General features: G+C 36.8%; 1 protein-coding gene across 4 annotated transcripts in view; it reads left to right on the top strand.

Annotated features, from left to right (window-relative positions):
• The first annotated feature begins 277 nt into the window (after positions 1-277).
• The window catches only part of NETO2 (neuropilin and tolloid like 2), a 35,854-nt gene continuing 20,228 nt past the window's right edge, over positions 278-15,903 (top strand). The window contains exons 1-4 of one of the 4 annotated variants that reach the window (XM_036752971.1): positions 278-832; positions 10,362-10,418; positions 11,607-11,747; positions 12,816-13,064. In XM_036752971.1, coding sequence (XP_036608866.1) covers positions 799-832; positions 10,362-10,418; positions 11,607-11,747; positions 12,816-13,064 — 481 coding nt within the window. In that variant the 5' untranslated portion in view covers positions 278-798. Of the gene's footprint in view, positions 833-1,193; positions 1,223-10,361; positions 10,419-11,606; positions 11,748-12,815; positions 13,065-15,903 lie in introns of those variants that run through there. The other 3 variants (XM_036752972.1, XM_036752973.1, XM_036752974.1) reach the window with 3 other exon arrangements.

Raw genomic sequence — 15,903 nt, 5'->3', positions numbered from 1 at the left:
TCCCCCTCCCCACCGCTCTCTCCCATCTAACGTACACACACACACACACACACACACACACACACACACACACACACACACACGCAACTCTGTGGGATAGACGGGGGTGGAGGAGACAGGAGGGAGGGAGGATAATAAGCTAACGGCTGGCGGGGCGCGAGCCGCTGAAAGGCTTTATTTGCCTGGAGAGGAGCGCGCGGGTTCGGAAGGCGGTTGGTGGAGAGGGGGAGTCAAAAGAGGAGACAAGAAGTGGCAGGGGGAGGAGGGAGGGGGGGAAGGGGAGCGGGGGAAGGACACATGCGCAGAGGTGGCATAGCCGGCACGCGGCGCTCGCGCTCCCTTCTTAAAAGAGCCTGGGCTCGGGGTGACCGCCACTTCATTCCAGCCCGAGCGACTGCTGAGTAGGGAGAAGCTCCGGGGAGTCCTAATGCCGGAGTAGGACCTGCATTGATCTGACGCTCCCTGGGACCTACGGGAGCGCTTAGCCCCCAATGGCTTACCCCCTTGCAGCCACTCCCCGACTCTAGGAATCGGCTGTCTCTGGTCGATGGGACTGAACGCCGCGGAGCCGGAGGTGACGCCCGTCGAGGGGCTCAGGCAGCCCCCCAACCTACCGGCGAGCCCAGGCATGGCTGGTCCGCGAACCTGAGGACTGGGGGAACGGCTCCGCCCGGCAGATGGGGAAAGCGCGGGGCTGTTGCCGGGCCGGGCCGTGAGACGCCTTCCCCCCCACCCCCCCAACGCCCGCTCTCGTCCCCTTTTTAGCCCGGGACCCGGCGCTGGGGCCCGACCGGGAATATGGCCCTGGAGAAGCTCTGCTCAGTCCTCAAAGGTAAGAGCCAGCCCTCTTCGCCCGGTCGGGAAACGGCGCCCCCTGCGGGCCGGGCTGGGCCGGGGCCCCGCCGCCGGCCGCCGGAGCTGTCCAGGGTCTGCGGGACAAGTCCGGAAACAGGAGCCGCCGCTTCCCTTGCCAGAGCCCCGCCTGGCAGCCCCAATCCCTGCCCGGACCCCGGGTCCTCCTCTGCCCTTTCCCCGACCCTCCGACACCGGGCTCGCTTCCGTGGCCCTGGAGCGTCCGAGCTCTGCGCCCATCTCCGCTCCTCCTCAGCGCGCACTTGTACCCGCTCGGGGAGCACTGGATGCCGCCTGCTCTCTCCTTGTCCTGGGTCGTTTGCTTAAAGGAGGGACGGCGGTGGCCGGCGCAGCGGACCGAGACTTTCGAGTAAGCTCCCCCTCGCTCTCCTTTCCTCCCTCCCTGCCGCCGCTGCTGCTGCTGCCGCCGCCGCCGCCGCCGCCGCCGCCGCTGCTGCTGCAAGCCGCCTTTGTCACTTCTAGTGCAGCCCGAAACGATGCTCAGAGCGGCGCCGCTGGAGCTAACCTGGGTGAAATGCACTTAAGCTGCTATAGCGGCACCTCCAAAAACCTAAAATGTTTGCTTCTTTAAAACTACTTGTACCAAAGTGTCCCAGTGTAATTTAAAAGCAATCATTTTTGAACTCCTAGTCTAGAAAAAGGTTATTTTGAGGAAAATTAGATTATTGAGTGGATGTCATTTCCATGATTTACCATTAAGAAGTGGGTTTTTAAAATTCCTTTCAATGTCTTTGATTTTCTTGAGATTTCTCACTTGAATATACAAAAATACAAGGCATACGTGTCTCAGTAATCTTAGATATTCCTTTTATCCTGATTGTTGATGTGCTGTTCAAATCACTGTGTTGTCATACTATCAAAGTAATTCTGTACTTAACACATAGTATTTGTTATAAAACCAAGTGCAATACGTACATGTAAATAGAACCAAGGCAGTTTTTTATGGTCACTTCTTACTCAGAGCAAAACCGGTGAACACAATTCTAAGCAATTTTCTTTAAGAAAAACATTTTCATAGCACTTCTTTGCTATATAGATAAGTCATTCAAAAAAAAGTAAGCTTCCTAGTTGAGGTCTAGAACAAGGCATTGATGTTCTAAATTCATAGTATTCAAAATGTCCTTATATTTGTGTGCAAAATACTCATGTGTTTTACTTCCAGCCAGAAGCAAAATACTAAAAGTCAAACCTGTAGAGCTTTTAATTTTCAATCCTCTGCTTCTCAATTCTGAGTGTCGTATGTTGATGAAAGCCATGCACAACTGACAGACAATAACATTTTCAAAGACTGACTTAAAACCCAAGTCACATTGTCACTTGTGGCATGTGAGTATAACGTTAGAGAAGCTGGTTGTACTTTAAAGTATTAGAGGTTTCTTATTTGTGTTTCTTTGCCCTTCCTTTTCATGTCTCTAATCACAATAATACTCCTTGATGTGGTGGTAGTAATAGTGATAGAGGAGGAGAGTTGGGAGGCTGCGACACCACTGCAGGCTTTCCTGAAGTGGAGCTCAGCCAATGCTGACCCGTTTTCTAATGATGTACAATGTCTCTGGGGAGTGTGGCTTCTTTCAGTCTTTTACATTGGACTTTTCCATAAATGCCGTCTCAGTTTGACAAAGTGATATTCCTCCCTATATTTTGGGTGAGATCTTAAAACACAAAGCTGTTGCTGTTTTATTGTCTACTTCATTTCTGATACTTAGAATTAAAAGACTCCTTGCCAAAAGTAGCACACTCAGACAAAACATAGTTATTTCGAATTTTCCAAGAGATAAAGGGTTTGTGTAATGTGGGGTTTTCTTTTTTAATAATTATGGTTGTTCCTCAAAGTTGCTTATGAATTTCTCTTTAATTCTCAGAGGAAAACAGCACAATGAAACAAAGGGCTCCTCTCTCCCCTTACTTTAAGTGAAAAACTAGATTTTGCCTTACTTACACTGTTGTAACCTTTAGACATTTCATGGAAAACTTGAGCATTATATCAGTGCTATCATCTGTATCTGTTTCCATCAGAAGCTTGTGCCAAATTAGGGGGATTTTTTTTTCCAAGTCAGGTCACAGTAAGATAAAAGTTAGTTTGTAATGAAAACATTATAAATTTTCAATTAATAATGACCTTTGAATTAGCAAAACTTTTGTCAGACTGACATTGAATAATTAGCAAATTCAGTTTTTTAAACTTAAATACTTAATAATTTAGCTATCTAAATGTTTCCTAAATTAACAATTGAAATCTCTTCACCAAATTTAAACAATTCCACTTAATTTCTTCTTGCACAATAAGTTTACATTAAATTAACAAGCAAGACTTTTTGGATAGTGAATATTTACTTATCTTCCATGATCAGATTTTAAGAATCCTGAGAGTACATAAACCATATGTTCATTTCCCCTCCCTAGATTCTTAACTATTTCTTCTTGTGTTCTAGCCATAACTAGAATAATCATTGTAATTTGATTTTGTAGTTTTTAAAATATGATTAATCTCTTACTAATTTAAGAAGTTATATATAAAAGGTATTATAATTTCATTTGTATTCTTTTTATAATAGAGGCTGTGAACTTAAATTATTTACAAATTTAGGGATACATTAATTTCAGTAATGCCTTTTGATAATCATCTTAAAATAATTAAAAGGCACCATAGTATTCTTAAGTCAGCATGGGACAAGTCTTTCAATGCTTAAAGCAAGATTAATAACTACTATTAATTGACATTAATAGTGAAACATTAGATAAAAAGTTAAATCATTGGCCTGGAAAGTGAGGAATGGAATAGGATAAGATGGAATTTGATGGGATGGTAGTCAACTTGTTATGTTCATTTTCTAGACGTGTCATATATGTATGTGTATGTACATACATGTGTGTTTACACATATACGTGTATGTATATTGATAGATAGGCATACGTATATATACATATATGTATACCATGCACATACTCCATATGGTAAAACCTAATGTGACAATGGTATTCCTCATAAATAAGTATCTGGAAATATTACCAGAAAATAAAATTCACTCCCCTCACTAAAAAAAATTGTTAGGTTTTCTTTAATGCTACCTGTTTTACTTTTCCCATATTTCAGGGATGCTTTTACCTTGTGCCAGTGTACTCTGTCCTCTTGGGCCACTAGAAAAAGGGGAATCATCATCAGGTATCATACCTGCTATTTCTTTTAATTACCCAACTTAAGCCATTTTTACTTAATATAGGCAGCATGGTAGAGTAGAAAGAACCCTGAATTTAGAGTCACCACCTCTGCTACTTTCTTGTCCTAGTATACTGTGTGTGCTCCAGTAGATTCCCACCAAATATAGCAAGTCAGCTAAATCTTAGATTTCAAGTTATAGGATTTTAGTAGCATTTGTGATATTGATGTTACAGAGGAAAACAATTTTTCATTGGCACTATTAAAACAAAACTATCTACCATGGAATGTGATAGACAATAAACTTGTATTCTACAACCTTAAACCTCATTTAAAAAAAAAACCTAATGTATCACAAGGACTTGGAAGAGTAAGTCAGGTATATCAGAGTGATACCTAAAATAAAATTGTTGGGAAAAACTTCAATTAAATAATCATTTACTAAGTGCCTGCAATTTGCAATGCACTGCATAGAACCTGGTGTATACAATCTTAGTTGTCTTCATTGGAAGATAACCTGTTAACCTTGTTATGCTATAGGTAACAAGAGCAGGAAAGAGATTAATCTAAAACCTCAACTTTTCTTCCCATCCAAAATGACTAACAAATTCATTTATATGTGACTTCTGTGATTTGACAGAAAATATAAACCTGGAGGTTGGAGGAAAAGAAAGGCAAATGTTCTTTAAAATATGATATAGTATCACAATAATGAGAAGGTAGTCCACCCTTGACTAAGGGTGTCTGAGGAGGAATCTGTGGTAATTACAGTAAGAAGACATGCATAACTGTCTTCTCAGGAGCACTTTTAATTTCCTACAGTAGTTTGGGTTTGACAAGGAGACTATCATATTTTTCAGAAAAGAGAGGGCACTACTGCTACAAGCTACTTTTTTTTTCTAGAAGAAGTGATTGGCAGTTTGATTAACAAGCATATGCTAATATCCAGGGATTTACAAAGTTCACTAAGCCCCGTATACTTCCTGATAAGTAGATATTTAACTACCATTAAGGAAGATTGAATGTTGTTAAGGTTAAGAACCTTCTTGTTATCAGGGATATAGTAAAACATTTTTTGGACCAATATCTCCTATTATTTAAAAAAAAATTTGTATAATGACTATCTGCAACTCCTGATACTTAAAAATAGAGACTGAACTATAGCTGGAATCCTCTCCGTTTTCCATTGAAGATCCCTTTTTACTTTCTGGCTTAAGTAAAGGTTTAAAAAACAATTATATAATCATCTCATGGAAAATAAGATTGGCCCAAAGTTGAGACTAGGCAAATGTTGAATGACATCTCAATTCCTTTCTTCTCAGCCCTCTTCATTAAGTCCTCAAAATAAAAAAGAAGTATTCCTTCAGTATGGCTCCTAATGGCTTAGTATTGTGTGCTACGCAGTCAATAGATATTGACTGATTTAAGATAGCATGATTGTTGTGAGAAATAAAGGCAATTGACTAAAGGAGGTAGGTTGAAGTCAGTTGAGACTTTAAAGCCCATGATTTGCAGTTTAAATTTAATTTGAAGAAAATAAATTTTACATTTTTCATTTAGTATAATTGGAAAGAAGAACCTTTAACTGGAAAACCTAAATAAGGACAAGAAGAAGGTAGGGTTAAAAGTTAATATTGATCATTTTGATAGGATGAGCTGGAAGTATATCTTATACCCACAGTAGCATAAAATAAGTTCATATTCTAACATCCTTTTTTATTAGAAAGAAGTGAGCCATAATTAAGAATATTCTTATCTTTCACCTGAATTCCAGAGTCAAAATGGCTAACAGCATTGCTTTTCACCCAGATGGTTGTAAAAAATTGAATTCCTCTCTTTCGACAAAGCTGAATAGACCTGCATTTTACCCCTACGGTTACAAAATTTGATAAACATGGTCTAGACTTGATCTTCAACTTTAATGTAATAACAATTGAAATCTATATATGTTTGAAATTTGCAAAGTACTTTATACACATTATCCCATTTGAGCCTCAACAATTCTTGAGGTTGGTATGAAAAACATTATTCCCATTTTCCAAATGAGGAAATTGAGGTCAAGAGAAGTTACATGGCTAGTGCAAGGTGATAGAAGTGGCCAGTAAATGTCATAGGTGGAATGTGAACCTAAGTCTTCCTGACTCCAAGTCCCTTACTTTGTCTATTATGTCATACTGATGGCTTCATGTCTTGCATGCTCTTTCAAAGCATGGATTATCTTGGGTGATATCCAGATTTGAGAATTCCTTTCGACCAACATGTATCTAAACATCTGCTATAGGCAATCTGCTAGGTACCAGGGATGCAGTGATTATTAAAATATCACAAAGCTTAGCCTCAAGGAGCCTATATTCCACTGCGGTTGGGGATGAATACAGAGAGCAAAGTAGAGATCCAGAAAATTTGAAAAAGGTAACATCCATGTCTGGGATATCCATGGCAATTGAATTACCATGAAGGAAAAGACATATTCTAAAAGAGAAGAGGAATGCATACATTGCAGGCATGAGAGAAGCCTACTCAGATGATCAGATATAGGAAAAGGTATATCAAATTTGGGGAAGAGCTAATAGTCCAGTCAGCCAGAATATGAGTATGTAAAGGAAAAATGAGTGTGTGAAGGGAAGTAATGTGAAATAAAGGCCTACCTTTATTTATGGAGCCAAATTTTGGAAGATTTTAAATACCAGGTTAAGAATCTGTTTTTATCCTATAAACAATAGAGGTTTTTAAAAAACTAAAGGTTTTTGAGCAGATAAGTGGCATAGTTAGACCTGTTCTTAGGAAGATTATTCTAGCATCTGTACGAAAGTTGTTTGGAGAGGGAAAGAGACTGAAGGTGCCCCTCACTCCCGTAAACATCTCAGCCTTGAGTCACCCTGTGTCTCTTTCCTCTCCCCTCCACCCTATGTCCCAATGATATCTTCCTAGAACTAAACTAAGAGGAACTTAGAAATCCACACAATTCAATTTGAGATAAAATCTGATTTGGCAGCCTTTTTATCACAGTTCATTTCACTGGTATCTACTCTGTATAGGAGGGACAGTTGAGCCTAACTTATTTGTTATCCTGCCTTATCCTATTGGTCCCTCTCAGAGTAGGACTTTAATGAAAATCTGAGACTTCCTAGCTATATGCTTTCTCTGGCATTCAACAACTCAATCATACTCTCCAATAAACATTCACTAGATTCTCTCTGAATTCCCTCAACTCCAAGCTCCCATGCTTTCATGGGACTATGTTCTCCAGTACTGGGACTACTTCCTGATGTTATTAAAGTATCCTGAGGAAGAGTAAGCTACCTTCCTTGACGCCCACACTCAAAGAACACTCTGTTCTCAATCATCCTCAGCATTTAGTAAAAGACCATGAGGTCAGTTAGAAGACTATTAACAGTAGTACAAGCAAAAGTACCAATAAAGGTATGAAATAAGGTGTCTTGGCAGAATGCACAGAAAGAAAGGGAAGATGTGAAAAATGTTATGTCAACAGAACTAAAAAGACTTGGCAACTAATTGAATGTGAGAGATGAGTGGGGGAAATTAGTGAATCATTTAATCAGAAGGCAGGAAGAGCAATAGAAGTTTTGGTGAGACAGAGGGCAGAAAAAATATAAAAGTGCCTTGTATGTTAAATAATTCCTTTCAAATTATATTTGTTCAGTACTAGGGTTATAAACAACTTAAGTGCTATTATCTTGTCATAGTGCTAAATTGCAGCAGGGAGATACATCCTAACCTAATTATTCACTGGTATTCCATGATGTTGGACATTCATGGCATTTGTTTTAATAATTCAGCTTGATTACAACCCAGCTTCATTACAAAGAATCTATTAAATTCTCAGCCAAACTCATATGTTTGTTATGACATGTTACTAGGATGATTAATAGTCACTGCTTTACACTAGGAGAAAGAGAAACAGATGTTTCTAGGTGCTCTACAGAGTCCCTCCTTTCTGTATTTTTATAGTATCTTTGTTTCAAATGGCACGGTTTCAGAAAACTTAATTTGTGTGCAAACCTAGAAATGTAGCATCAAAGGTAATAAGCATTTTATGTCTTTGAAGCTTTAGTTAAAACATTTTATCCCATTTGTGAATAATATGATTGGTATCACCAGTAAACCAAATTTGTGTACAGCCAGATCTTTATTAGGCATTGTCTGTAACTACTCAATTCATTTTCTTCAGTTCATTTTTCTGTCAGTTTTACTGGTGATCCCCTGGTTTCAGTTTAATGATTACTTGGTTTACTCTTTCTTCCCCACACCATACTTACTTATACATCTACTATGTGTTGTGCATATGAAAGTTGTTTATTCATAAACATGCCCATTTGCCTCTGTCATTCATTAGCTAAGATGAAAAGAATACAATAGCTAAAAATTTTATTTGTCTGAAAGATGGTGCCTCTGCAGCAGTCTCTTGTAGGATGATGCATTGATTTCATATTGATATAGATAGGAAATGCTATTTAAAGAATCACCAGAGTTCTCTGATTATTACCATATTTCCACTGTGAATATACTTGTCCTAAAAAATGTAGTCATATCTCTATCTCAACAGTCAGTCTCTCTAACTCAAATACAGTTTAGGTATTTGGGAAGTTCACCAAAAAATTAATTCCTTTATGGCATATTATGTCTTCAACAACAGCACTGATCTTACCCTCCTTGCCCCTCTCAAAAAAAGAATAAAAAGAAAGGAAAAAGTAAGAAACTGAGAAGTGAGCTAGAGTGGGTCAGCAAAAATACAAAGGCTAAAAACTGAAAAGGATTGTTAACAATTAGATCACAGCTTCTTTAAAAAGGTCAGAGACTATTCCTTAAACATTCTAGTATCTTCCAAACCTAACAGTACCTTCCACATAGTACATGCTTAGTGTTTTGCATTGGAATGGACCTTAGAGAGAATCTAGTACAATCTCTCATCCTTGCAGGAATCCCCATTGTGGTATTTGGACATTCAGTCTCTTCTTTAATATGTCCAGTGGCAGAGAACTCACTTTCATCATGAGGAAGTTCATTTCATCACCAAACAACTTTAACTGTAAGAGTTCTTCCTCACATTAAACTAAAACCTGCCTCCTTGTAACAACTTCCCATTGGCCCTAGTTAAGTCCTTGGAGCTACATCAAATATATGTAATCACTTGCCAATGACAGGCCTTCAGACTGTTTTAAGACAGCCATCATGTCTCCCTAAGTATTCTCTTAAAGCTAAGTATCCTCAGTTCATTAAATTTGTTTTAAGCATGTTTATAGTATGATGTCCAAAACTGAATAGTGTTTTGGGTGGATTTTTACTAAATAATGATAAAGGACTAGATATTTATTTTAACGCAAATTTGAAAGAATTTAGCATTGGTTTTTGGCAGCCACCTCATACTTTTCACTCTTGTTGAGCCTGCAGGCCACCAAAACCTCTAAGTCTTTTGTACAGTAACTATTACGAAGTCAAATCTCCCCAAATCTGTACTTAGACACTTGACTTTTTGGAACCTCATTGTTTGAATGGATGGACAGTTGACAAATAATATGAAAACACATCTATATATGAATGTTAGGTTACAAGGATAGAATTTTCCATTCAGGGGGAAATCATCATGAAAGATAGCATATAGATAGAAATAGAAAATAAAGGTGACTATCATAGAACTTCACATAACAACAAAAATCATCTAAAGGTGATGTATTGTCAGTTTGACCTTTAAAATGTTCACTTGTAATATAATGAAAAATTTGTTAGGTTTCATTTTTTAAATATAGATTGTTTTGTAGCATAGGATTCTGCACAGCTGTGAAACTTCTTTAATTGATTTCTTTGAGGCTGCTGCCCCCTTTCTGTTTTTATCATGTAGAAGCTTGGATGTTAGAGAATCCAGTTGAACTTTCACTGACATAACACATTCATGAGTTACCCACTGTTCATGGAAAGACAGTATTGTAATCCAAAATTTAAAATTAAGCTTAAATGTAAAATGTTCTATTTTAAAACTTTTTTGAAATATGGTAGACTTGATTCAAGAGTTTATTGTATCAGCAGTGTTTTAAAGATTTAAAACTTGTGCTTTTTCTATCCATAGCTAAGGAATAATCATTATAAATTCATTCTTCAAGTGCAAATATAAATAAGTACAAATTAGATTTTTTAAATGATTTTTCTAACACTAAGCAAAGTAGGATTTTTTTTGAAATCTTGAGGTTGAAGGCCGTATAATTAAGAATAATGTTTTTACTTCTCTATGTTTTGCTATTGATTTTTCCTTGGAAATATAATGCATCTTAAACTGTAGTTTTATTTTAATATGTGTTTTCTGTTCTTTTACTAGTGTTGTTAATAACAGTACTTGTAGTGGAAGGCATTGCTGTGGCCCAGAAGACCCAAGGTATGGTATTCATAGTAACATTTTATAGCATATACAAGATAGTGGGATAGGTTAAAAGAAAATAATCTAGCTATTCAATGCTATTTCCATAATCCCTCTGGGTTGTTCTAGTAACCTAAGGCATTCTGTCAACATACATGCCTCAGTTAACTGAGTTCAGCTGCAGTTAAGCAAAGTAAACTGTCAATAGCTATTCTTTCCCTGGTTCATTCAGTAGTCAGCTATTACTAGTGGCATCTGGCTTACAGTGGGAATATGCACAAAACTGAGTAAGACTCATGCTTAAACATAAAGCAGAAAGAGAAACCCATTTTTTGCAATGAGCAGAGAGGCAGCATGGTATACTAGAAAGGACTCCTGATTTGAAGTCAGGGCACCTTTTAAAAATTCCAGTTCTGTTATTTACTACCTTGTGTCACCTTGCTCAAGTAATTTAACCACTCTGGGCCTCATTTTCCTCATCTGTAAAATGAGGGGATTGAATTAAACTGTCTCTAAGATCCATTCCAACTCTCAATCCTATGCATTCACAAAAGAACTCCACAATACTCAAAGCCCTGTACACCTGTTCAAACCTTCCTGGATATGAAAGTAAACCAGCTGAATTACTTTGGGTCAGGTTTTCATAACAGAGGGCATGCCCTTTCCTACATAAAAGCTCTTAATGTTAATTTACTATTGAAATATACAAAGGAATGGTATGTGAAAATAATTGCAGAAAACTTTAGTTAAATTTCTGAACACTGAACTGTGTTGATACATGCATTGCCCATCACAGGCATCATAGTAATGTTCTTAGTTGTAAAGTAGGGACTCAGCAGTTATTTTTTTTTCTCGGGACTGAGAAAAAAAAATCAATATTTCTCAGGACTGAGGACAGCACACTATTAGGTAAGTTGGGGCAATGCCTAAGGCCCCAAACAGCTTATTTTTCCTTTCTCCTATGGCTATAGTACATTTCAGTCCTCCTAACATAGTGTACAAAAATCTATATCCCCCTCACTCTTGCTAAAAGGTATGTCAAATTTGCTAATGATTGTATTAAGTATATCTATAATATTTTGAATAAACAATGGTTGAAGGTGTGTGTGTGTGTGTGTGTGTGTGTGTGTATGGTGTTGTTGTTGTTGTTGTTGGAGCTGTTTGATTTACTTTAATTCATAGGTTTTAATGTAATTTTTTTTCAAGATGGGCAGAATATTGGAATTAAACATGTTCCAGCTACCCAGTGTGGAATTTGGGTTCGAACCAGCAATGGGGGTCATTTTGCTTCTCCAAATTATCCTGAATCATACCCACCAAACAAGGAGTGTATCTATATTTTGGAAGGTATTTTTAAATGTCTTTTTCCCGCTTAAATTTTACTATTGCTTATAAAATTTAAAGGACTGATGATCTGATATAGTTTTAACCACTTTAAATCAAATTAGTTTTTAAATGTTGATCAAACAAGCAACACTTAATGCCTCTGAACTTTAAACATTGATAAAAATGGAATGGTAGGTTAGGTGGTGCAGGGGGGCAGCTAGGTGGTGCAGTGAGTAGAGTGCCAGGCATGGAGTCAAGAATGCTCATCTTTCTGAGTTCAAATCCAGCTTCAGACACTTACTAGCTGTGTGACCCGGGGCAAGTCACTTAACCCTATTTGCCTCAATTTCTTCATCTCTAAAATGAGCTGGAGAAGGAAATGGCAAAACCACTCTTGTATCTTTATCAAAAAAAAAACTCTAAATGGGGTGGCAAAGAGTTGGACAGGACTGAAACAACTGAACAACAAAGAAATTTCTAGGCTTTTTTGACTCCTTAAAAGAACCTTCAAACTAGCAAAAATATGTTTTCAAATATTTTCATATCTTCAAGAATCAAAATTAATGAGAAATGCTTCTGAGAAACTTTCTTAAGCATTACTGAAATAATTTACTGGGCCGTATGCAAATTTCTGTTCATAATCCTCATTAGTATAACATTACTTTTCTTGTTTGTGTTTTCTCCTGTTTCTTTTTCATTGGTCCTTTATATTTCATGAATTGAATATTTGCTTCTTGAAATCTTGATTCCAATAAAATATATGTTTACCCAATGTAATAAATAATATATGCTGAGGGGGGAAATTATTATTGCTCTACAAAGAATAATGCCATAGTTAATATAATATAAGCTATGTATTCTGACCTACATTCTTCATAATGTTTAAGTTATTAATAAATGCAACTGTGGCTCTGCCAATTCCTCTTGATTTATTCACGTTGGCTCTGAGCATGTTATTTCATTCATATTGATGTCCTTAGTTGTAAAGTATTGACTCAGCAGTTATTTCCTCTTTAGATCTTTTCAGTGTTTATACATTACATAGTTCTTTCTTTAAAAACTGTCCAAATTGACTCTCTTATGTTACAGCTGCTCCACGTCAAAGAATAGAACTGACCTTTGATGAACATTATTATATAGAGCCTTCATTTGAATGTCGATTTGATCACTTGGAAATTCGAGATGGGCCATTTGGTTTCTCTCCACTTATAGATCGTTACTGTGGTGTAAAAAGCCCTTCATTAATTAGATCAACAGGCAGATTTATGTGGATTAAGTTTAGTTCAGATGAAGAACTAGAAGGACTGGGATTTCGAGCAAAATACTCTTTTATTCCAGGTAAGGACTTATTTTTTCACGTAAAGGTTTATTTTTTCAAGATTAACTACCTCAAAATATAGAATATTAAAGCTAGAAAAGAGATCAACTAGTCAAGCTGTATCTATTAACACAGATGCAGGGCTATAAAGAAATTAGACAGGACCCCTAAAGAAAGTCACTCTGCAATCAGAACCTTAAGAAAAGCTACCTTTGAATCTATACTGCTTTACAATTTTGATATTCAGTGTTACCACAAAATGTTACAAAAGCTTCCCTGGCTCTCTTCATGTATTCACAGTGGCAAAACATCTAAATGAAACAGGATTCACCCAACCAGTTCCTTTATCCCCATGATTCCAAACAACTAGATTGATGGTTTTTTTTCTCTATTATATGAATTGACTGCTATCTTTAGGATTGATCATTCAGTAATAACTATGGGTCACTTATTGTACAAAAAAAAAGCATTAGACACGGTGGAGATGTAAAAGCAAATGAGAACCCTGAAATCAAAGGATTTATAATATAATATCATTTAGAGAGTTATTTTCTAGGTATTAAAACATTTTAAGTCATTGGTATATTACAGTTGGAGTAGATCTTAGAGGTTTTCCCAGCCAATCTCTTCATTTTACAGGTGAGAAAACTGAGGCACAGAAAGGTGAAGCAACAGCTCGTTAAAACTGGAATTAGAATCCTGGTTTTCTGACTCCCAGCCCAATACTCTTAAACAGACAATATTTTCCCCAAAACTTTAGTCTTTTGGTATATTCTACAGGCTTTTAATTTTTTACCTAATGACATAAAATCCCATGTTACAAAAGGGAGAAAACCTTGGGTCAGGAAGAAGACAATACAGAAACAACTGATTAGATACATTCACTCTTTAAAGAATTAGCATATATAAGAATTTCTAAGTTAAACACTTCTCTGGAAAGATAACAGATAATCTTCTAACATAGTAGGTGCCCCACAAAACAAAGTATGAGCCAGAATCTCTCCACATTTCAGAAAGATCCCACTAAAAGGAAGAACTGCTGGCCAATGGGGTATAATTTAGTAGATTGAAGCTTCTGAAAGTATCACGTGAACCACATTTTAAGTGACTTTTTCTGCTTGATTAATTAAAACTCAGCTACAGTGGCAGCTCAGCTCTTTAAACTATGTTTTATCTGATTGTAAAATTTTGTCTTTGGGAATACCACAAATTATAACTTGAAAATGGCTTTTGGGAGAGAGATTTTCAAAGATAGAATAGATTTGGCTCCTTTTGGGCTTTCTCTGTCTAGGCTGAGATGCTTAGAATTATAGTTATTCAGTAAAATTGTCTCTGGCAAGTTTGCCCCCTCCCCCAAAAAAGTATCCTAGTTTGAAAGAATCTGAGTACTCAAAGTATCTTGAGTACTTTACTACATAAATTCAGATTTCCTTTTAGCTTCAGAAAAATTATTTTATAAAATAACATAAGCTAATGCCAAATGTATATTCTTCTAGAACAAAGTTTATTTTATAATCATATGATGCCAGTTGCCTTGAGTTTGGCTCCTACTTTTCTTTTAGTGTCTGATAATTTCCTGTCTAATCTTGGGCAAGTTATTTTACTTCTCTGGGAGTCAGTTTCTTTGTTTGCAAAATAAAGAGTTAGATTAGAAGTTCTCTAAGACCTCTTCTAGCTCTAATAATTGTGATTCTTATTCTAAAAATTGTGTTTTACTAATTATTTCCAGAAACATTATGTTTGCCATCTCCCTCGTTTTGTTAAAGTTTAGCTTTAATCCACATAAAGTTCTTATGATATGGAAAACAATAGAGGGAGAAGCAACTATTCTCTGGTTCTCTTCTAATTTTTTTTATCATATGATCTTTAATAGTCTGGTCACATTCACTTTGATTTTATTGTGGCATATTTAGCAAACTGTTGGTCTAAACTCAATTTCTGCCAGACTTCTTTCTAATTTTCCCAATGATCTTATCAGATATCCTAGATAATTTATGTTTTCATATTCTCAAAAGTAAGTTGTAGTGTTGCCCAGTAGATAGAGAACTAGCTTTGGATTAGAAAGCTCTGAGTTCAAGTCCTATTTCTGCCACATACTGTCTGTGTGACCTTGGGCAAGTCATTTGACCCTTCAGTGCTCTCAGGAACTCTCTTAAGACCATAAGTTGCATAGAAGCTGACCTATATTGGTAGTAGTTTTCTTATCTGGAAGTTCCCTAAATCAGTAAAGTTATAGGTTTAGCCCCTATTCCTATTCCATATGATATTAATTTATACAAATGAAGTTAATTGACTGGGGTTTCAAATAGTGTGATTTGTTAAATTGACAACTTTGTTTATTGATGCCTTTTCAAAGTAGTTTAAATATTTGTTTATAAATATATGATGTATGCATAACCAAATCTATGCCTGTGATGCCAAACCATCTGCCAGTTCAGGCAATTTATTTAAAGCTTAGTCATTCATTTGGATACTTTATCTATAAGATACCAAACAATTGGTTTCATTAAATTGAACAGATATACTGTGTCATGTAGAATAGTGGTTCTTAGATATCTTTGTAGCATGACTTCCTCAGCAAGACAAAATATCCTATGGATCTACCTTGCCAACTTCTGCTTACCACTGTAAAAACAAACATACATTTCACCAGAATGAGATGTCTAGTGCTGCTTTTGCTGAGATGCTAAGATGTCATGTTCTGCTAGACATTAATACCATAATCAAAAAATATTATTTTCATTAAATAAATACTAACATAACATCCAACAACCAAGGTACCAGCCTATAGTAAATGGACAGGATGCTCATAAATCATCAGTAGTCTGCACTGATCATGCTTTGAGAACCACTGATATA

Source organism: Trichosurus vulpecula, chromosome 3, assembly GCF_011100635.1.
Source record: "Trichosurus vulpecula isolate mTriVul1 chromosome 3, mTriVul1.pri, whole genome shotgun sequence".
In the NCBI taxonomy this organism is placed as follows: domain Eukaryota; kingdom Metazoa; phylum Chordata; class Mammalia; order Diprotodontia; family Phalangeridae; genus Trichosurus; species Trichosurus vulpecula.
Note: the sequence above shows the minus strand (reverse complement) of the source record. Positions and strands in the feature narration are given on the sequence as shown.